General features: G+C 44.4%; 1 protein-coding gene across 4 annotated transcripts in view; it reads left to right on the forward strand.

Moving 5' to 3' along the window:
* Positions 1 to 23,116, forward strand: part of GLIPR2 (GLI pathogenesis related 2) — a 34,943-nt gene that overhangs the window by 3,709 nt on the left and 8,118 nt on the right. For all 4 annotated transcript variants that reach the window (XM_054992168.1, XM_054992165.1, XM_054992167.1 and 1 more), the window contains 3 exons: positions 5,931 to 6,049; positions 20,269 to 20,377; positions 22,210 to 22,313. In XM_054992168.1, coding sequence (XP_054848143.1) covers positions 6,037 to 6,049; positions 20,269 to 20,377; positions 22,210 to 22,313 — 226 coding nt within the window. In that variant the 5' untranslated portion in view covers positions 5,931 to 6,036. The remainder of the gene's footprint in view (positions 1 to 5,930; positions 6,050 to 20,268; positions 20,378 to 22,209; positions 22,314 to 23,116) is intronic.

Genomic DNA, 23,116 nt, shown 5'->3' on the forward strand with positions numbered 1-23,116 from the left:
ATTCAAATACCTGAAACAGGTTTTGGGTATTTCCGAATGTTTTCGGGGTGCATACCCCTAGTTACCTCTCCTTGTATTGCTGCTTGACTTCAGTAGTGCATTCATCTATGATTGCCATGGGACAGCAGCTCTTGTTTAGAATGGTTTAACTTTATTTAAGATAGGATACGTGCAAGCTGTAGAAAGTGGGAACAGTTTTCTATTCCATTATTTTCAGTCCATAACTCCTTCATAGTTTTCAGTGGGCTTAACAACTGTTAACCCAGCATTAAATTACGGGGAGGTAGCAGGCATGTGCATTGCATACTCACGCACGCACACCCAAGTCCTTCTGGATCAGTATTCTACATGGAAGAACTGATCTGGTCCAATTCCTTTCTTTCTCCTTATCCTCCTGTGATTTCTGCTTTTTCCTTTTCATTCAACTCTGGGTTAACGGTTTTAGCTGGAAAGGGAGATTGGCAGGCAGCAACCTGTGCAGTCTCCCACTTTTGCTAGTAAAAATAGGGGGGGGGGGGAGAAGGCCATCCGCCTCCTGCTTCCCTTCCCATGGAGGAAAGCCAAACATCCAGCCCTCCCTTTCCATGCTCTTTTAAGCACAGGGCAAGGACAGGCTGGCAACTGGTGGATTTATACAGGGAATCTCAGGCTGCTGCAAAGCTGATTAAGGTCAGGAGAATTTGCCTCTCATTGTGGAAACAAAACTGCAGGGCACAGGGAAACATGGCATAACCGCAGGACTCAAATCTAATAATTAATTGGCTTTGCTTTCATAAAGAAGCAATTTTTTAAAAAAATCGCTGCACTGTGCTGGTTGCAGTGGAACGCTTTCCTACTTGCATGCTGTGCTAATGTGCCATACCAGCGCTGCTTTGCCAGCAAGTTTCCCACCATTGTGTGTACCTGACAACACTTGCCTTCTTTGGGGTCCACTGATATGTGAGCTTTCATGTGCTTGTAGAGAAACGCATTAGATTGAGGGGTTTTAGTCGATGCAGTTTTTGATTAAGTGCGAATAGAGCCTCGTTTCCCCAACTCCCCTCCCCCTTGAAAAGAACAGTGTGTGCACCGCGCAGCACAACAGTTGCCTTAAAGCACACCTTCCCCAACCATCCCTTGGGGTCCATAAACACGGAAGCCCGCTCTCAAACTCAGTCGGTTGATGGTTTAGAGGAAGGACTGTTTTCTGTGCAATTTTGGTGCTGTTGCATGCAACAACACCTGCCCAGACTCCCCCTGCCCCTTGAAAAGAAGATTGTGTGTTTGTGCATGCGCGGCCAACACGTGTGCAATGGGCCGAAACTCACGAAAACAAAAAAACCAAATGAATCAGTTCCAAGTGGCACCGGCTGACCTGGAACAAACCAGTAACGGAACAGAATTATTCCGGAACCTCTTAGAACCAAGATGGAAATGGAAACTTCCTTGGTGAACTCTACTCTCCACCACCAGCAACTACTGGTTTAGCTGATTAATTCTCCTTTCAATCAACTGATCTATCAGTAAATTTCAGCATATCTGTATATTATAAAAACTCTCAATATATTACGTTTATAGAAGTAAATGTGTGATAGCATTTGTTGATTACCTTGAAAGTTAAACATTCAACTTGTAAGGAAAGGCCGTCTTTTAATTTTTATAATAATTCCATTTTATAATAATGAAACTGGACCGCAAACACCCCAAGCAATACATAGGTGTGTGTTGCATTATCAACCTCAATAAAACTTGTTGATTTTGCTGCCACCTGCTATTTCATGAACCATTAATCTGCAGGGGGAGGGGGGCAGGAATGTCTTCAGTGCCTCAGTATTCCTCATGTTAGCACCGACTGCACAGCCAGCTCCATTTAAACAAAAAAGCTGTAAAAAGAAGCAAATGAGTCCCCCTTCCCTATATACAGTGCTTCTAGATCGAGCTGTCGCCTTGGATGCTCAGGAGGCATCTTGTGTGGCCCAAGGTCCCTTCTGCCAACTTTGGTTGGCAAACCAGCAATGCTTTTAATGGATAGGATCGAGATACAGTTATTTGTGCTGAAGAACACAGTACTGAAGAGCACTGGATGTGGCCCTGGTTTAAAGACCTCTTGGAAACTGCAGCTGATTCAAGGTGCTAGGGCAATACCCCACAGTGCTCATGTTACTACTTCTCTTTGGAAAGATCCACATTGGCTTCCAGGATGTTTCTAGAATCCAATGTGCAGGTTTTAATATCTAAGCCCTAATCCAGTGATGCCCATTCATTGGCTCAGGAGCCACCTGTGGCCCTTCTGAGCTTTGTTCCCCAAAGTGGCACCCACCTAGGGTAGCCAGGTCCTCTGGGGCTCAATTTGGGGGTAGGGGGGTTGTGTGTGAGGAGCGCAATGGGACTCACGCTCCAGAGCACTTTCATGTTGCACCAGGAATGACATCATTCCTGGCGCAAGGCAAAAATGACGGGTTGTGCCAGGGGCTGATTTGGTAAAAACTGGCCCCCAGTCTAGCGGGGGCCTGCTGACCTAGGGGCAAGACTTTCTAAAAGACCACCTGCTCCCATAAGATCATAGAATCATAGGGTTGGAAGGGACCTCCAGGGTCATCTAGTCCAACCCCCTGCACAACGCAGGAAATTCTCAACTACCTTCCTCCATCATTTTGAAGGTCCTTCTCCAGGTGCCCCCACCAACTGAATACGCTCAGTTGGCAACTTGGAACAGGACCATTTCAATGGTAGTGTTATGAATGGAAATTCCTTCAGCAGAAAGCTTGCCTAGCACCGTCCTTGCCACCTTTTTTTATATATAAGACAAAGTTGTTTCTCTTTCACTTGGTGTTTAGTCAAGTTGTGGTTGTTATGTTCTGTGTTTATTTCTATCCTAGTTCTTTCCTGCTGTTAAAAGTGGCGTTTTTTAAATTGATGCTACTTCAATCAATGTTCTGACTGCTGCTGTTTATATTTATTATTATTTTGCTGCTATTGCCTGTATATATGCATGTCTGTATATATGTATGTATTTGCATGTTGTTTTATACTGTGTTGTCTTTTATATTGTATTGTTTGGTTGGTTTTTAGCAGTCTTGGACTTTTTTAAAGGAAGTGGATAGACATGTCATTCAGTAAATAGATCATGCAGAAAGACTCTACACTGAAGAGTACTTTTATCATCAGCTTTACATATGTGTGCACACACAAACCACCTAGATAACAAACAGAAAGCTTGCTGCCTTTTAACCACACCCACAGCCAACAGGCAGTTGCCACTACTTTTGTGATAAACATGGATCCTTTAGACAGTAAACACTTCAAATTAGGCTAAGGCAGAAAAGAAGAGACCTTCAGTGTCCTTTTGAAGATCAATCGGAACTTGTATAACCCCCATAAATGTCTGCAACACCAAGAGATAACTTGCAGTTCTAGTGCTATTCATGTGACATTGTAGATACAGGGCAATTTCCACAGAAGTTGGCCCAGGAGCACCGGGCCAGCTCTGCTATGTGGATTTGATCAAGTGCCTGAGCATAACAAATACATACAAGCTCTATGTGAGTAAACACATACAGTTTTCTCCATGGGTTTTCCCCATCATTTTCGCTTTAGTGTGCCCCCTCCCCCCACCCTTTTCCCCTGGTTATTTTGAGACTGCTTTTATCTTGATCTTTTTCCGGGATCCGATACTGATTTTTTCCCTTGTGCGTAATGTTTCTTTCCGTTTTGTTTTCCACACCCACTTTTCAATGACTGGATGCTTGTCATTGTCAAACCATTCCCTCCACACACACACACACCAGTTTTGTTTTCTTTTTTTAAAACAAAAATTTAATATTGTTATATTGACCCACCACTGTAATAAGAGGTGCAGCAGTTTCTCTAAATTCTGAGCTTTCCTTTTTAAAAAAGTAAATCTCTAGCCTGTTCCATTGTAGACATACACCTTTTCCCTTATCTCTCTGCAAGAAAAGGAGCTAGACACTTCGTTTTTAAAAAAATGAAAGCTGGGAATTCAAAAACCCCGCTGCATCTATTATTACAACAGTAGGTTGATACATTGATATGAAAATGAAGGGGTGGGGGTAGCCACTTCTGACACCAGAAAAATCTGCCGTTTGAAAAGCATATAGCCGCTACTGCTCTAGACTCCGTCCCAGTCGAGACCAGTTTGCCTGCCTCTGGCTCCTGGCTCTGGGGCAGCAGCAACAGCAGCGCTCTCCAGTTTGGACCACAGGGGCAGGCAGGGGACTTAAGTATGGGTGGCGGAGCTGCTGCTCCCCTTTTAGGCTTCCCCGTACAAAGACTGGCAGTGTGTTCATTTTGGATCTTGTTTCTTAAAATTCAGCCCTTATATTAATATAGCGATATAAACATGCACAAAAAATTAAAAAGGGTTGGTGGTGATGTAATGTCACCGATGATGCCACCAGTGACAACAGTGCCTTCGCTTGAAAATCCTGGTTATTTAAGGCACGTGAGGAAGAATAAAAACCAACTCCACAGCTGCAAAAATGCCAAGGGAGGGCAGACATGTAGAAGAACCGCGCACAAACAGATTCCAGTGCTTATAGATGGACTGCTAAGAAAAGCGTGTCGAGTGTGCAAAAAAGCTCGCTGTTTCCAGGATTTGGAACATCAGAAAAGCAGTGATCCTAATCACAGTGACAGAGCCTGCGTGCCTGCAGTTCATGTGCACATAGGTGCTGTGCTGATGTCCAGCAAATGCCAAGGGCCAGTGAACATGGCTCAATCTGACTTGCCTTCTACACGCATTTGCCCTGTATATTATGGTGGGTGTGGGACTTCTGAATCGGCCATTGTGGATCTATTGCTGTCTAGGCGTCACTTTGAGTCAGCTGGAACAAGGGGGAAGTTTTTAAAAGTTTAAATCGCCCTCGGCGAAAATGGTCACATGGCTGGTGGCCCCGCCCCCTGATCTCCAGACAGAGGCGCGGAGGGCAATCTCAACTCCCCTCTGTCTGGAGATCAGGGGGCGGGGCCACTGGCCATGTGACCATTTTCAGGAGGCGCCGCAACTCCGTTCCACTGCGTTCCAGCTGAAAAAAAGTCCTGTGTCTAGATATTTTTAGGTGGGCAGCTGTGTTGGCTTGTAGTAGAAAAGCCGCAGCCTGTAGAATTCGCAGGGAATATACAAAGGAGCAACATCTGGTTTTGTCCTTAATCCTGAAAGTCCACACTTTTGTATTTATATTGTCAAGCTTTTATACAGTTATTTTTACAAGTGGTGTATTTTGTGTATGATACTCAACTTATGCTTTTACAAATCTGTATTGGTTATTAAATGTAAATAAACCTATTGATTGAGAAAAGCAGTACTCAGGTCCAATAGCACCTTAGAGACCAACTAGACTCCCTTGGAGCTTTGACGCTCAGAAGCTCACACCCTGGAAATCTAGCTGGCCGCCAAGGTGCTACTGGACCCGAATCTTGCAGATGTGAAAAGTCCCTTCGTGTTCCAGCTCCGTAGATTCAGTTCCTCCCGCTTGCGGGTCACCAGGTGTCGAGAAAGCAAGTGTACATTCCTGTGTGTAGTTTGAATTGCCCACTGAGGCCACAGTGGCTTTGGCAAAAACCATTCAGGGCGGCAGTACAGAAGAAGCCGTGTTTCCTGGGAATCCTTTGCATCATGTAAAAAAATTGCAACAGCTGTTCTTTTTAAAAAATGTGTCGAGGACATTTTCAAGCGCTATCGCTTTTACCGGTTTTGCCCAATCGAATGTTTAGAAATGTTCTATTGCTTAACTAAGTCGGTATGTGAAACCCATATAGTGTTTTCCTCGGGTTGCTGAGTTATTCTGAAAGATAAATACCCCTGACCTCAAAGAGGCAGCTACTTTAGAAGAAGAAAAAAAAAGTTTCCTATTCCTTATAAGGCATTGCCAGGCTGTTTGAGCACAGCAAATGGGTGGCTGCACTTTTATTGTTCAGTATATTTCATGCAGGCAACGGACTCGGAGAGCACTACCAGGAAATTGCAGACAGCTCTGGTCAAAACAAGAACAGCATTTAGAAAAGCAGATTCTCCAGCTAACCATCAGAGACGCGGCCATGGGAAAGTCAGGTTAGTAAATGCTTATGTGAAGCTTGTCCTTTGTATTCTCTACAAGCAGATCTCTGCTCTGTCTTTCCCTATGCTTTACTAGAAATCTTAACAGTTATCAGCCTATAGTAGCCTCGTAGGAAGGCTTGGAAGCACTGAAACCTCTGCTGACTGTATATAGTGTACATCTGTAACTGGGTTTTATTTGAACTTCAAGACAAGGGTTTTCTAAAACTGTATCGGCAGGATGCTTGCAAAATCATTGATGTGTAGCTTTGAAAGCATCCTCTGTGGGCGGACATTTTACTCTAGTGCGTCTCTTACTATGATTTAAACATTGATTTTGTAGGAGTGTATGATTAATCATATGCAGGAAGCAAGCCGCTATTAGTACCAGACTATTTGGCAAGAATGCAAATAGTTTCGTGGTATGAGGTAAGGGGGGTAATCTGATCTTCCTTCAGTTATACTGGTTGCATCGGTAGATTAAGCATTCAACAACTGGATCCCTTTTGCATTCCCTAGTTCCCATGTGGGGAGCTCTGGAGATAGTGTCACGGTTTCGGGAGCCGTTTGGAAACAAGGGGTAACTCTTAGTTTTCTGGAGCAGTTATTCTGGACCTGAACAATGGGCATCTGGCAACGCTGCTCAAAGTGGCAGAGGGAGAAACTTCTGACTCCACCTTCAAGTCCCAAATTCAGTTCCCTGTAATTTCTGGCAGATTTTCTATAGCTGTAAAAACTGCACCTCAGGCAGCTACAGCTTTTCCCAGCATAACAGACTCGGTCATGGGGAAAACTGAATCTCTGACATTCAGATTTAAAGAAATAATTAAATATTTCGATAACGTTGGCAAAATTTAAATAATGTTAGCAAAAGCAGGCAAATGCCCCGTGTATAACCCTGGACTATGAACAAACAGGAGTTTGTGTCCATACTTCGTATCCCATATTTAGCTCACCTAACACGATTGATTTGCAGCACAACAGCTCTGACAATTATAGATAAACAGGGACTGTTATTTACATGGGTGGAAAATTTTCCATAGAGTAGTATGGCATTGGAAAATTTGGTGCCCCACTTCACTGATTATTATTTCTGCTAGGCATGAAGCTTTTTAAAGGCACCTCCCAGCTGAATAGGGACATAGGATTCTTAATTTATTTTTTGATTAATGTTACAAAAAATATATCCCGCCTTCCTTTCCTCACAAGGGTCACCAAGGAGGCTAACAAATTTTTAAAAATACTTAATAAACTAACTCACGACAGATGCTAATTTTCTGCATTTCCTACCTCTAAGCATTTCTCTCCCCTAATCAAGCCGATTTTGTCTTGCATTGTACTTCTGCATTCTGACTCCCTTCTTTTCAATGTCCCTCCCACCTTCTCACTGGGATAAAGGCACAGGGGTCTCCATTTCTTCTTGTATCTGACAAAGGGAGCTTTGACTCTCAGGAAATCTTGTTGGTCTTTAAGAAGTTATTGGACCTGAATCTTGCTCTTCTAGTGCAAGTAATACCCACCTACTAATATTGTGCTGCCAAGGACAGTGCTCCAATGGGTTATGGGTCAGACGCCCTCCGTAACCTTCCCAGCTGCGAGCCCATTGCAGAAGGGAGCTGAACAGGAGCTTATCTCACCTCATGTCTCTCAGAGCCAAGCTACAAGTGACGCCTGACACAGGTTGGACACTTGTCAGCTTACCTCAAGTTTTGATGGGACATGTAGACGTCCTGGTTTTACAGCTTGGCTCTGCATTACAGCTGCAAGACCAGGATGCCTACATTTCCCATCAAAACTTGAGGGAAGCTGACAAGTGTCCAACCTGTGTCAGGCGTCACTTGTAGCTTGGCTCTCAGAGGAGTGATTGGAGGAGACGTGCTCCTCTTTCACACTCCTGTGCAAGGAGCTGATGGTGTTGTTCTTTTCTGTTTCCCAGGGACAGAAAAGCAGGCAAAATTCAGAGAAGGTTCTGTGTGCCTGAACACCCCGTGTTGGAAAACTGAGGACGAAGCCAGGCAAAACCAGTTCATAACCAGCAGAGAGGAGGCAGGGCAGGGCAGCATCTCCTTATTGGTCTGCCCAGCCAACAAGGCTGACCTTCTGCAGTTCGGGGAGTACCGTGTAACTTCCGGTGGCCTGTTAGTGTAAGGAGGCTGCCTTGGCTGGTCTCCCTGTAGCTGGGTGGTAGGACATACCTTCACAGGGCAGTCCTAAGAAGGGTTACTCCTGTCTAAACCCACTGATTTCAACAGGCTTAGACTGGAGTAACTCTTCTTAGGATTGCACGGTGTGTCTGCAGCTGCCAGTTTTCTGGTGGCAAGTGGGCTGGAGTCCTGGCAATTCCCTCCCCTCCCCCCCCAACATTTTTCACTTTCACATGGGAAATACGAGGAGGGGATTTGCATTTTGTATCCAACATAAATACCACCTATCTCTGTGATCTCTCAGGATAGTTATGGTAAATACAGGTTGTATTCCATTGTGTTACCACGTCTGTTTATTGTACACAAGGTCTGGCCTCTGTACATGATACATTCACGAGGACCCTCACGTGAAAGATCTTGCACGTGTTGTCCCATCGTGGGCTACTCACTCAGGGCCAAGCTACACATGACGAATGACACTTGAACAGCAAGTGTATTTCTCCCTGTTCACTTGCCCTCCAATCAATCCACTTGCCGTTCAAGTGTCATTCGTCATGTGTAGCTTGGCCCTCAGTCGCTGCAGCCATACGTTTCTCGGAGGTGCACAAGTTCGGAAGTCTGTTCCGCCACTCCGGGGCGGGGGGGGGGCTTGATCATTTTCTCCGTCTGTCCACCCAGTATTTACAGAAAACGGACACCAGGTGGCGCTCTCCCTATCTATCCCTCTCCCCTATCTCCCAAAGCTAGCACTGTTGCTTGCTGCAAAACCACCGGCTGCAGTGAAACCCAGATTAAACAAACTGGTCTGCCTCATCTGCATTTATTAAAGCAAAGTGTTTTTATCCATGGCACGCTCAAGTGACCGGCCCATACCAGCCCGTACCGGGGTGGGTGCAAATAAAGATCCATACAGGCTGTGAAAACACACACACTGCAGTGAATTGGGTGAAGTGGCTCCGTTATGTGGCAAATGAAGGATACCTGTCTTTTAGGGGAAAGTCAGGGGGAAGCCAACGGTGATGCTATATATAAACTGGATAGTCTTAACGAGTGAAACTCACTTTGCCAGGCATAAGTGGGGTCTGAAGTACTTCTTCATGCAGAATGTAACTTTGTAGGTTACTGATGCTGTGGGTTTTGCCATGCTTGATAGTTTCTGGGAGTGTGCAGATGTACCTGAAAACAAAGTTTGCTCTGCTCTGGTGATTCACACAGGCCACATTGTTTTCAGCTATACTTATTCTTTTCCTGAGCGGAATCCAGGGGAAACTGGTTCTGCAGGTTAGAACCAGAATCCCATTCCCACCTTGTCTTTCCCTTAAATTTTGCAATTAAAAAAATTATTGAGGGTAATTTTTTTTAAAAAAAACTGTAAACCTATAAACATGTAACAGGCGCAAAAACTGGAGAGACCATCTGGAGCTTGGTGGTGAGGGTCAAAGCAACAACAAACAGCATTTGGCATGATGGTCTTACAGCAAAAGTTGGGAGAATTTGGTTGAGAAACCCCCCGTTTTTCTGGTTTTCTGCTATATGGAAGGGAACTAACTCTTCCACCGGACAAGGAGTAGAATTTGAAAAGGTAGAAGTGAAGAGGGGAGAATATCTTGCTGGTGATTTCATTTCAGATAATTGTATTTCTGAGAGCCAGAAGGAAGAAGGGATTATTTAATTAAAAAGCAGAAGTCAGCAGTCATTAACTGGAATGCAAAGCAGGGTTAGGAAACCTGCTTAAAAACGTAGTAGGAGGAAACGCAGCTGTTGCACAAAGGTGAAATTTCTGAATGGCCTGAGGACTGGACCACACCAAGGTCCGTGTATTCCAGCATGGCGGGTTGTGTCCACCAGGCTTTTTCATTCAATCTCACCCAATTTCCCTCCATCCCACATGGGTTTGGAAAACACCATGTTTCTCAGCAAAGCCTTTTTCGGTGGCAGAAGACCTGGTTGGGTCCAGCCCTGTGTTTCCAACAGCTACTGCCTCTAGACATTTGCAAAGATACCCTGCTGTCCATTCCCATCATGTGGAAGTGATATATTGCTTCTAAACGGGGCTTTTTTTCAGCTGGAACGCGGTAGAACGGAGTTCTGGAACCTCTTGAAAATGGTCACATGGCTGGTGGCCCCGCCCCTGATCTCCAGACAGAGGGGAGTTTAGACTGCCCTCTGCGCCGCACGGAGGGCAATCTCAACTCCCTTCTGTCTGGAGATCACGGGGCGGGGCCACCAGCCATGTGACCATTTTCTCCGAGAGCCACCCACTTGAGTTCCATCACCTCTTTTCCCAGAAAAAAAACCCCCTGCTTCTAAATATGGATGTTATCATCATTTAGTTAGGTATACACTGGGTGTTAATTTCCTACAAAGATACATTTACAAATCTATAATTCCACTTCTGAGCTTTCCATGAGTTTGTTCTTAAATTGGTAGAAAAGACAGGTGTAAATAGACTTCAATTCCATTTCCTTTCTGCATTTCATTCTGTTAACAACATTCATGAGTGGCACAAATAGCGAGAGAGAGCTCAGATGTCTCGTGGTAAAGGAAGGTTTGCTGCAAACTCCCGTTGTTCACACTCCACCTCTCTGCAGTACACACCTGTTGGAACTATTTGTGTTTTCATCCCATCTATTTTCTTTGCTACTTTTTGTTCGTTCATTTCTTCTGCAGCATTTTCACACCATATATGTGGCATTGGTGCACTCATTTTAATGTCATTGATATGCAAAGTCGGGTATCAGTATTAATCAGGGCTTTTTTTCAGCTGGAACGCGGTGGAACGGAGTTCCGGAACCTCTTGAAAATGGTCACATGGCTGGCGGCCCCGCCCCCTGATCTCCAGACAGAGGGGAGTTGAGATTGCCCTCCACACCCGCTCCAGCGATCTAAACTCCCCTCTGTCTGGAGATCAGGGGGCGGGGCCGCCAGCCATGTGACCATTTTCTCCGAGGGCAACCCACTGAGTTCCACCACCTCTTTTCCCAGAAAAAAAGCCCTGGTATTAATGATGATATTTTTATCAAAGACTGGAAAGAAACATGACTGCAGTTTCATCCCACTTGGGGAGAATCCATGCCTTGAACCTGGAAATTTTGAATTGAATTAGCGTGTTTACAAATTTCAGTAACACCCCTAGTTGGAAGATAAAAGCCCCATTCACACGTAAGACCTAAAGTGGCTTTTGCTTTGATTGCTTTGTGATGTCAGTATTGCATACACATCACAAGTGCTCCTCAATTGCTTTCTTTTCTGCTTAACAACAGTCACATATTCAAAGAGAGATTCAGCATCGGAGAAACTCAAAGGTGGCTTAAGCCTCATCATGTGTGAAAATGTTCTCTCTATTCTAAAATCTACCATAATGCATAAATATTTGTTATTAATATCAATCAAAAACAATTGCTTATCTGCATACAGAAGTCTTAATGTCAAATGTACATCAATATGCAAAAATGTACATCAATATGCAAAAACCCAGAAAATGTATGCCAAATGTATGCCCAGACTATATAGCCACATGGAAGACTGGCTATTTCTCAGTCTGCCAAGCTTTGACTGGAGTATCTGTAAATGTGAATCCTCTTGAAACTCTCCAATAGCGCATCTGGAGGAGTACTGAGAGGCTTCCTTTATTTAAAAAAATAGAGCAGGGGTGGCCAAACTGCGGCTCGGGAGCCACATGTGGCTCTTCTAGACTTATTGTGCGGCTCCCGGAGGTCTCTGAATATTGCCGTGGCCATACATTTTATTTTAGTCTAGTTTAGTTCCCTCTCTCTCTCTTCCCCCCCTTTCCTCGTTTCTTTCCATGTCTTTTCCTCCCTTCCTCCCTCCTTCCTTCCCTTCTTTCTTTCCCTCCCCTTTTCTTTTTCCTTCTTTCTTTCCATGTCTTTCATATTTTCAATAAAAATGTTGGGTTTGCCAGGTCTAACTCAGAAAATACCTGGGGGACTTCGGGGGCGATGCCTAGCAAGGATGTGACATCACTTTCATGAGGTCACTTCCAAGTCAAAAGTCAGGTGATGGCTCCTCCCAAGCTCCACCACTTCCAATGATGTCACTTCCAGTATACTGCACTAAAACCCCACCCCTTCCTGTGATGTCACAATTCACTTCTTCATCTGAAGTCTTCAATGCATCATGTTGCGGCTTTCAAACATCTGACATTTATTCTATGTGGCTCTTACATTAAGCAACTTTGGCCACCCCTGAAATAGAGTATGTTTGGTGTAACAAACATTTACAACAATCAAGTGTGTTATCTAAAACAGAAAGCTTGCTGGAGAAGAAATTAGATCATATTAGATCTGCATGACACAGGACCGCAGTGCAGTTAACATACTCATTTCTAATTCTCTAAGTGGTTAACACCCCCCTGCTATGTTTTGTAGATGGCAAATTCAGACTTTATGAGCCATGTCAGACCAGTAAAAAGTTCCAAGATAAAACATTACCCAGATCTTTCTCTTGTAATGGACAGTAAAGAATTGGTGCACAACTGTATTCAGACTGCACAAACATAAATCTAATTATACTTAAGCACTGGGATATGCCAAAGGCGTTGTCTGGAAACGTTGTCTAATAAAGGCTTTTCTTGATAAAGGATATATCAATTAATGGGAATAGCTTTGTTAGGTGCGATCTGCTTTGAACAGGTATTATTTACTCAACCAAGTAGATTAGATTATACCTTGACTGAGATGGGTCTCTAGAAAAAGACTGGGGCCTTTTTTGCACAGGTGATTTTTGCCACATTTGGCTCCCATATCGCTTCAGGTTTTCTTCCAGATTCTGGACAATTAACTCCCCCTTCAGATTTCAGTGCGGCATTTCAAGGTTTCTCTCCAGAGTTTTCTGCCTGCGCTTTTTCTGCACTGGGAGAAAACTCAGAAGAGAACCCTTGAAACACTGCATTGAAATCTGAAGAGGGAGTTAATCATCTGGAATTTGGGAAAAAAACCTCCAAGAGGTATGGGGCCAAATGCGGCAAAAATCACCCGTGCGAAAAAAGCCTCTATCTTAGATTACTAGAAGTGAAGTTGGCAGTCATATTCTATTGTACATGTGTCTGTCCTTTTTAGTACATGTATCAAGTGGAATTTTTTTCCTCCTAATTTGAGCATCAAAAGGCATGTTGTAGATGAGGGGAGCTGAACATCGGCCCACCTGAACTCGCCCCAGTTCATAATTTCTGGCACTTTTCTTCAGGGCCTACTTCTAGTCTCACAGTACGGCTGCGGCAAAAAAGTCCATGAAAAGGAGTCTAGATCCATGGACACAACTAACTTTTTTAAGGAGGGAAGGAAATATAGCAACTTCCACCATCGAGATTTTTGACTGTTAAGATCATATCCCAAATAACACTGAGCGCAGAATTGTGGAGCGTATAAGATTTTACTGAAAATCTTAGAAACAATCCACTTTCCTTAAGTCAAGGCCAGGATTCCTGTAAAACATTAACGGTTAAGATTACAGAAGTACAACCCATATTCAAACAAATGCTTTGTGCAGCATTACCAAGTGGTGTGCATTGCTACCCCTGGAGTATAGGCTGTCTACAGAAATGTTGCTAAGGTTAATCTTGAATCAAACCAGATGTGACAATAGCAGCTGCATTTGTTAATTCATGTATGAAGCACGGGAGGGGGGAGCTGATTTGATAGCTTTGAAAGCTGATTTATGTCCATAGCAAAATATTACTGAATCTCCAGATATTTAAAACTCAGAACCTCTCCTCTATTTGCAACCATCTACAAGCCACTGACCCAAATCAAACACCATCAGCATGATTCCCAATCTCTTAAACATGGTTAGGAGATCAGGAATTTTATATCTGTTACAGATGTTCAGGGTGGTGGTGGGGAAATGATGGTGACTGAATGCAGCTGTGGATCGGTCCCTTTTTCTGGCCTCTGAAAAGCTTTGTCTCCATGGCAGGGCTTTTTTTTCTGGGAAAAGAGGCGGTGGAACTCTGTGGGTTGCCCTCAGAGAAAATGGTCACATGGCTGGTGGCCCCGCCCCCTGATCTCCAGACAGAGGGGAGTCTCAACTCCCCTCTGTCTGGAGATCAGGGGGCGGGGCCACCAGCCATGTGACCATTTTCAAGAGGTTCCGGAACTCCGTTCCCCTGCGTTCCCCCTGAAAAAAAGCCCTGCTCCATGGTAAGTCCATAGGTGGGTTTGTAGAGGCCTCTTACGTATCTCATTTCAAATTTCTTATTCTGTACATGCATTAGCAACTGGGCCTTGTATCTTGGTTCTGAAGGCTGAGGGCAGAGAAGAATTTCAGTGACTCATTGCAGGCTCTCTAATAGATTTCAGCATTCATGAGTCAGAGTTGAAAGCCAGGGAAACAGGGCTGTTTACCAGAAACTGTAACTCCATTTAACTCCAAATGATAGTATACAAGGGAGAGGATTATTAGGAGAACAGCAAATTAATTTCAGAAATTAGGGTCGCAGATACCAAAATGCACTGAAAGTTAGCAGGCAAACCTTTCCCTCGACTTGAGTTTTGTGTTTCACCGTTTCCAGATGGCTTACCTGCACCCACAACGTCGCGCCACGTTGCGGGGAAAACGTGAAATACTGCGTTTTCTCGCGCGAGTTTTGCGCGACGTCGAACGGCTCTGAAAGCTACAATAGCAGGACTTGTAAATGAGGCCCCCGAGGACTTCATGGGACTTAGTAATACTTATCTAGCATTACATTCAGAGGAACTGAAAGCACATCACATACTCGGGGGCTGCAATTGCTTAAAAGTTAAAATGAAGGGACTTACTCCTAAATATGTTTTTAGGGTCAACGCCTTAAAACATACAGTGAATTTATACTTTTGGTATGTTAGCAAATGTAGTTCCAAGTCTCATAATCTTTTTCATGCAAAGTTTATATCATCAAACAAAACCCGTCTGACTTCTGCTTCCAAGTCCAGCTGTTCCCTTTTTTCCTCCTGGGCCCTGAGAAATCCATCTTGCTGACAGTACTGAACTGACAAAGCGGGCTCTGTGTTTGGACGGTTTTCAGTCTCCAGAGGGGGCAGAGACAGGAAGTGGATTTGTCTTTTATTGTTAGCAACAGAGTGTTCATGTTGCCTAGCGCTACAACAGTTGCCGCTTTTAAGAAATGTTAGCATCACTTGACCGTTGACCTGATGATGTAGATGCAGCTGATGGTTTCCATGTGTTACGTGGATGTCCCTTTGTTGTTATGGGGGTGGAGAGGTGATTGCTGCTCTGTCACATTTTTCTAACAATGGAGACAGAGTTAGAATTGTGCATTCCTTTACATGTGGGCTGAGTTAATAAAATACAGCTTATTGGTGAACGTACGTAGTCCCTCTCAATGTCAAGGGTCTAGTGTGATTTCTTCTTTGTCCTGTATGGACCCAACAGAGTGAGATACTGCTAAGCAAAAAAATGTGCTGGGTTTGATAGTTCAGTGCACTTTCTGAATCAGGAGACGGTGTTTGAAGGTAATAAGTAATGTTTGGGAAGCCAGGCAGCACTGGCGCCCCCCCAGCAGTGTAGTTGTTTTGCATGCGGAAAGTTCCGAGATATTGGAGAGCTGCTGACAGATGGAATAGACAGACACTTTGGTCTCCTGCCTTCAGCCAGAGGTCCAGCGTCCATTGAAAGGATGTGCCCCTTCTCTCCCTGGATGGAGACCATTAAGAGAAGATCAGCTTGCCCCCAACTGGAAACTAATCTCTCTCTCTCTCCCTCACTCTCTCTAGTCTCTACCTTTTCTTCTCACCTCCCTTGCCATGCCTGGGGGCAAGTCCTGTGCCTCTTGACTGATGTGAGCCACTTTGGGAGAATTGTTCTTTCAGAAGCATGTCATAAACAAAGTCATAAATAGAAAGGACTCTTGGTCTGCCTCGGTTGACGGTAGCTTCTTACGTTCATAGGCCTTGAAAACCCATTAAGTCAACTTGCTCACTATTGCATAATGAGCCTTCTGTTGATAGAACATAAAACATGGGTGCCTATTTTAAAGAGTGGAACGAATAGTACATTTCCCCTGAGGTTGCATACCCTGCTTATTTTTCAGTATAAATAAACCCAGAGCAGAACCACAAGTGACAAAAGGCACAGATTGGACACTAGTCAGCTTCCCTCAAGTTTTGATGGGAAATGTAGGCATCCTGATCCTGCAGCTTGGCTCTCCGACTGCTGTCCAACGAACTTTTCAACTGTCACTTGTCCAACATTCCGCCAAGCTGCCTACATTTCCCATCAAAGCTTGAGGGAAGCTGACAAGTGTCCAGTCTGTGCCTTTTGTCACTTGTGGTTCTGCTCCCAGTGGTGTTGAACTCCTAAATGGAATCATTTCCAGGCCTGCCTGCTTCACGGATGCCTGCTGTGGATGCACTGGTCTCAGAACTGCTAGAAGAATGGCAATGGCGATTTCCACATGGGCAAGGAAAGTGCAGGGAGACCTGTCGTGGAAGCCCTGTTGCCGCTTGGTTGTGTTGGCAGACATAGCAGCAATGGGGAAGCCGCTCGAGCCTGTATCCTTGTGGAAAAACCACCAAAGTATCAAAGCAGTAAAAGGAAGCAAAAAAGGGGGGGTCACAAGCAGAGAATCTGTTTCCTGTTAAGAAATTTGCTCCCTGCCGTAAGAAATGCTACCAAAGATGTCTCTTTTTGGATGCATCATCTTCGGTGGTTAGTCTTGCCTAAAGCAAACGGGGAGATTAATTTTGCTCTGCCCTTGGACAACAACGTGAATGCAGCTAATCAGTCACCTGACCGTAAGGAGGAAATTCGTCTGGAAGGTGGTCCGAAATCTTACAGCAGAAACCTGTTGCAGAGACAGGGCTAGGAGGGGGAAACTGCCTTAAATGTACTTGGGCTTGAAAAGGAGAAAACACATCACCGTCCCTGAACAGAGAAGGAATACCAGGAACTACCAGCCCTTGGCCATTTTTAGTCCTTCTGGGGTACCATGTGGCCTTTTGAAGTCAACACAGAGGTGAAGAGGTTCATACAGCCAGGGCTTTTTTTCTGGGGAAAGAGGTGGTGGATCTCAGTGGGTTGCCCTTGGAGAAAATGGTCACATGGCTGGTGGCCCTGCCCCCTGATCTCCAGACAGAGGGGAGTTGAGATTGCCCTCCGCGCCGCATGGTGAAGAGGTTCATACAGCCAGGGCTTTTTTTCTGGGGAAAGAGGTGGTGGATCTCAGTGGGTTGCCCTTGGAGAAAATGGTCACATGGCTGGTGGCCCCGCCCCCTGATCTCCAGACAGAGGGGAGTTGAGATTGCCCTCCGCGCCGCATGGCGCGGAGGGCAATCTCAACTCCCCTCTGTCTGGAGATCAGGGGGCGGGGCCACCAGCCATGTGACCATTTTCGAGAGGTTCCAGAACTCCGTTCCACCGCGTTCCTGCTGAAAAAAAGCCCTGCATACAGCCAAAAAAATTGCAGGGAAATAAGAGGCCATTTCATATGCATTACAGTTCTTCCCATGAAACAGTCCCACGGTCTTGGTTTTGTGGATGGAGGAATGTGTAAACTGGCAAGGCTATGCTGCTTTCCAGTAGTAATTCAGGTGAGGACAGGAGATTATATATAACACTAGTGTTGTACACAACTGGTACCTTGAATGTCCCTCTAGCCATTCATGATAAGAGACACGCACAGAGTCCTGTAGATGAAGCAATCTATAATTGTTTATTAAACAATGGAGGAATGATGGTTGCACAAGAAGCACAAGGTACCCTCGTGCCCAACACTCATCAAAGCTACAATAGCAGTGCAAAGCAATTAATACCTTTTGGTTAATTATAATATTTGTTATCTTATTGGCTCAAAGAATACAGTGCCGCCGCCCCCCCATTGGATCAAGAGGGTGACCACCTGTCATGATACAAATGTCTAGGGTTATTCTGATTGGAAGAAACAACTTAGGTCAACAGCATAGTTACAGCATTACCCTATTGCAATTTCTTATCTGTCCTTGGTGTTATCTCTTGGAAGGAACATCTTCCTTCCTTTCTCACCCATCTCTTTCATGGGCTTCTCATTCATGCCCACTCTTTTGGTCTTTGCAACATTTAATAGTGGCACCCCAATGTTGCTTTCTGGCAACCTTGGGGGCGTCAAGCAAGGAATATTTCTATGGGCTCCGTGGGAGGAGAGCTGCTCTCCTCTCCTGGAATGCTCTTGTGGTTACATTAAGTCCCCTTCTCCGCTTTTGTGGTTTTTCTCTCTCAGCCTTGAGAGATGTTTCTAATCTTAGCTTGCTTTCATTGCAACGTTTTACATGGACAGTTTCACAAAGGGGTTTCTGTATCAAGTAAGAAACAGGTGTCAGGAATCAGACAGGTGCTCATTAAATTTACTAAGCACAATCTACCTGATAGCAAGCTTTACAGTACTTTGATCTTACATTTCACAATGATTTACACGTGTAACATACATTTTGCTTTGGTCTTTTGTTTCAAGTTCCATTCTCTTGCAAATTGCGTTACAAGTGCTACATTAGCTCCTGAGAATAGTAAAAGTGCATAACAGTGACAGAAGGCACATAAGCTTACATAAAATCTCTTTCATTAAATTCATTTCCCACACTAGCAGCAAAGCCCATTGTGTGAAAAAATACAACAAGCTCTAGAAACCTGTTAATTTGGTGTGCCGCCTCTCAGCAATGTGTCTGCACAAAAATTAATTTGTGTTCTGCTCTTCCTCTCAGTGCCCTCCCACTCTGGTCTGGGGGCCGCTGTGAAGTGCCAGCTTGCCCCCGTGAGGGGGCCTGGCAAATGGACAGCCTGAGCACTGCTCCAGGCAGCAAGCGGGCGCTTCGCGGTGGCCTTGAGGCCAAAGCGGGAAGGCGCTAAAGGGAGGCGCAGGGAGGAGTGCTTAGGCCATCAATTCAGCAGGCCCCCTCCTGGCGGCAAGTGAGCACTTTGCAGTGGTCTCGTGACCAGAGTGTGCCCGCGCGAGGATAGTAAATTAGTCATCACCAATATGGCTTGCCTTTTATATAGTAGGATGCTGTGTGCTCATGCAAATCTCTGTAGACCCATCAGATCATACACCACTTCCTCCATGTGGCTGCAGCCATAGGACTCCCCAACCCTTAAGGGAGGGACTTGGGCGTTTATGAGTGGAGGCCTGGTTTGCTGTCTTCTGCTCCACCTCCACAGAGTTTAACTCCTGTCAAACTACTTGCTAGTTAGGGCTCTAGACAAGAAGTGGAGTATGTGCATGAGCCATGAGAACAGTATTCTCACTAGAGATGGGCACAAACCAGAAAAAAACGAACCATGCGGTTAGTGGTTTGTCGCATTTCACAAACCATGAACTTTCACAAACCTGCCCCAGTTCGTGAACCAGTTCATTTGGTTCATAAAAACGTCACATCCAGGTCAGCAAATCGTCACTTCCGGGCCAGCAGAAGGCCACTTCCAGGTCAGCAGAAGGTCTGCAGGAAGTCTATCCCGTTGCCTAAGAAACTGATTGATTGGTGCCAGGCTGTCTGCAGTGACAAACCAAAAAATGAACTAAACGAACCAGCCTAAAGTTCGTGGCGGTTTGTCAGAAATGGGCTCTGACGAACCACCGGTTCACGAACCACCTTGATTCGTCACGAACTTTGGTTTGTATTTCGGTTCATGCCCTACTCTAATTCTCACACCGCAGAAGTGGCAGATGCAAAGCAGTACATACACTTTGTTTTCTATTTGGTTCAGATAAGAGTTCGGGTCAATTCTTTAACTTATTAATTGTAAGTACATTAAACCAAATCTGGACATTTGCGTTGATTACGGAGATTAATCTATGTTGAGTACTATATAAATGCGTAGATTTGCAAAATTCATGAAACTGGTTTGACGTTCATGACATTATTAATACTATGTATTTCAATTTCCGTCAACATGCCTTTTCTTCATGCTGAATGTTAAAGTGCCTTCCCTTCCGTTTCTGTTTGTGTAACCAAGGGAGTGGAGTCTTCTGATGAGTTGGTAAATCTGTTTCTCTTCTTTTTTAGATTGTAGTAGAACAGAATGTGTAGGTTTTGCAGTGGGTCCTACTTTGTGTCTGCCACGGAAACTGACAACATTTCAACACACTAATTTTTAATATTCTTTTAGCTTCCAAACAATTTGCAGAAGAGGTCTTAAAATCTCACAATGACTACAGAAAGAAGCATGGTGTCCCCCCACTCAAACTTTGCAAAAAGTTAAACCGGGAAGCACAACAGTGAGTACCGCTTTTTCTTGTTCCTTTAAGAACATTCCAATGTTTTAGCATTTGGGTTGGGAATGTGGACTTTGTACTTGTGATCTTCCTGACCCATTTCATAGGGTGATAGTTCAGAGCTAGAACCTCTCTGATAAGGTACTGATGACCTTCTGGTGCCATCTTCTGGAACAGGACTGGTAGCAGAACATAATCTCACTCTTTATGGTCGCTTTTATAAAAGGGGTTGGGTTAGAAGGAAAAAATGGAATTAAAGGTTTATGTGACTTGTTGGTAGCCTCTCAGAACTTTATAGCCATCTACGTGAACAGCAGAATTGCAAAGCACATATCTTGCTGTATCATTTCACGTGGGAGGGTAGGGGATCTGTGTCTGTCTCACATTTTTAGTCTGCCCTTTATCCAAGGAGTTCAGGGGTGTGTGTATTGTTCTCCCTTCCCTATTTTATCCTCACCCCAAACCTGTGATGTATAGACAGAGAGAGTGTCACTAGCCCCAAGATAGTGCTGGGTAGTCTTGGATTAGTTTAAATTTGGGCTTGGATAGGCTGAAGCGGTTTGGGAACTCTAACATGGGGAATAATGGAAAACTTTTAAAAAGTAGATTGTTGCTGGATTGTATCATTGAGGGTAGTAGAGAATATTTCAACCTTTCTGTAGGAATTGACGATACTTGTTTTCTGTGTCTTGTTAATAAAGAAGGATGCCGAGCCTGGCTAATGCTGCTAGAGACGCCAATGGATTGGATCCAGACAGCTTTTTCACTCACTCTCACCCAATTCCCCTACATACTACAGTCACACCTGGCTTTTGAACACGCAAAATCCCAAGGTTCTCAGCACAGCTTTTTTCATGGCCAAAGAGGACCCCTCCTTCCTTTTTCACCAGCAGAAAAGCTGGTTGAATCCAACCAGTCCTTTGAAGAGGCTAGAATAATGATATTGTAGCTTTATTCCTTTTGTTTAGGTCAGCATACAAAGGAATTTCAAAGGATTTATGCAGGGGTCATTTCGTAGAAAAAGAGCTGGAGGAACTCATTAGCATAACTCATTAGCATATGTCATACCCCTTGACATCACTGGAAGTGTGTCATTAAAATAACTGATTTACATAGGCCACACCCCCTGACATCACCTATCCTGGCTGTTTTGGACCCAATCCTGGCCATTCAGGGCCGAAATTGGGCCCAAAATGGCAGAAATTGGGCCCAAAATGGCTGAAAAGGGGCCCAAAATGGTCAGGATTGGGCCGCTGCTGAGCAGGAGAGTGATCCATCACCCATCAGAGGCACGATCTGGGCTGTTTCGGCCCCAGTCCAGGCCGAAACGGGCCCAAAATGGCCAAGAGTCAGATGGGTGGGGCCACCTGACATGTAACCTCTTTGGGGAACTGCCAGAACTGCGTTCCTGCGCATTCCCCCTTGAAATGAGCCCTGGATTTATGTATAAAAACAAATAAATATAAGTGAGATCTGTGGAAGAGTAATAGGGTACACCCACTTCACTATTGGTGAAGATGTGCCTTTAAGGCATAAAGAACGCCACAGTGTAAAACTAGGAAACATTTTAGGGAGGTAATTTCTGTAAAAGACTTGTGGAGTGGTAACACTGTTTCAGGTTCATTCTTCTCTGTGCAAATACAAACATTTTGAGAAATCCAGAAGACAGTCATGGAGTAGCTGCTCCTGGATTTAATGGCCCTTTTATTTTCTCTTATACCACAGTGCTATAAACTGCCCATCGAGAATTTTCTGCTGAATATTTTTGCATAATCACAAAGCTAAATATTGTCTGCTTATTGTTCTATAATGAAATTATTATGGTTTTAATATAGGTATTCAGAAGCACTGGCTAGCACAAGAATTCTCAAGCACAGTAGTGAATCTAGTAATGGGAAATGTGGAGAAAATTTAGCGTGGGCTTCTTACGATCAGTCGGGTAAGTTGGATCTTTGCTCCCGTATTGGAGAGACTTAGAAGGCAAAGCTCAAATATTTTACTCTGAAAACGATAAGAATGGCAATCTAACACACTATAAACATGACCGTTGATGGAATTGTACTGATTTTGGATTATGTAGGCCATCTAGTAACGCTTATGGCTTGGATTCTTCCCTTGGTTGAGCCACATTTGATGCCTCAGCCTAAGAATCCTAAGGAGCTTTACTTGGACAGACAACAACAACATTCGATTTATATACCGCCCACTCAGCAGTTTACAAAGTGTGTTATTATTAACCTCATGACAATCACCCTGTGAGTTGGGTGGGGTTGAGAGAGTTCCGAGAAGCTGTGCCTGACCCAAGTCACCCAGCTGCCTTCATACGGAGGAGCGGAGAATCAAACCTGGTTCTCCAGATTTAAAGACCTGCCGCTCTTAACCACAACACCAAACTGGCTCTTCTAGTAGAGATAGGTTACTTAGAGAAAGGAATCAAACTTGGGTGAGCAGAGTGGTCAAATAAAGCGAGTGTCTTATATGTATCATTAACAATGTAGTTGTCGGCCCGACTGTATATTTCTTGGTTCACTTAACCTGAAACTCTTTGATATCCCAATGTGTGGGAAAGACTCCAGTTTTATTGAAATGATTTCCTTTACACTTCCTCCCTTAAAGAAATAGAAAAGACTCCGGTAGCACCTTTAAGACTAACCAACTTTACTGTGGCATAAGCTTTCGAGAATCAGTTCTCTTCGTCAGATGCATGGAGGATAAGAAGAAACAGTTTTTTATTTCTTCTTA

Source organism: Eublepharis macularius, chromosome 11 (assembly GCF_028583425.1).
Source record: "Eublepharis macularius isolate TG4126 chromosome 11, MPM_Emac_v1.0, whole genome shotgun sequence".
In the NCBI taxonomy this organism is placed as follows: Eukaryota; Metazoa; Chordata; class Lepidosauria; order Squamata; family Eublepharidae; genus Eublepharis; species Eublepharis macularius.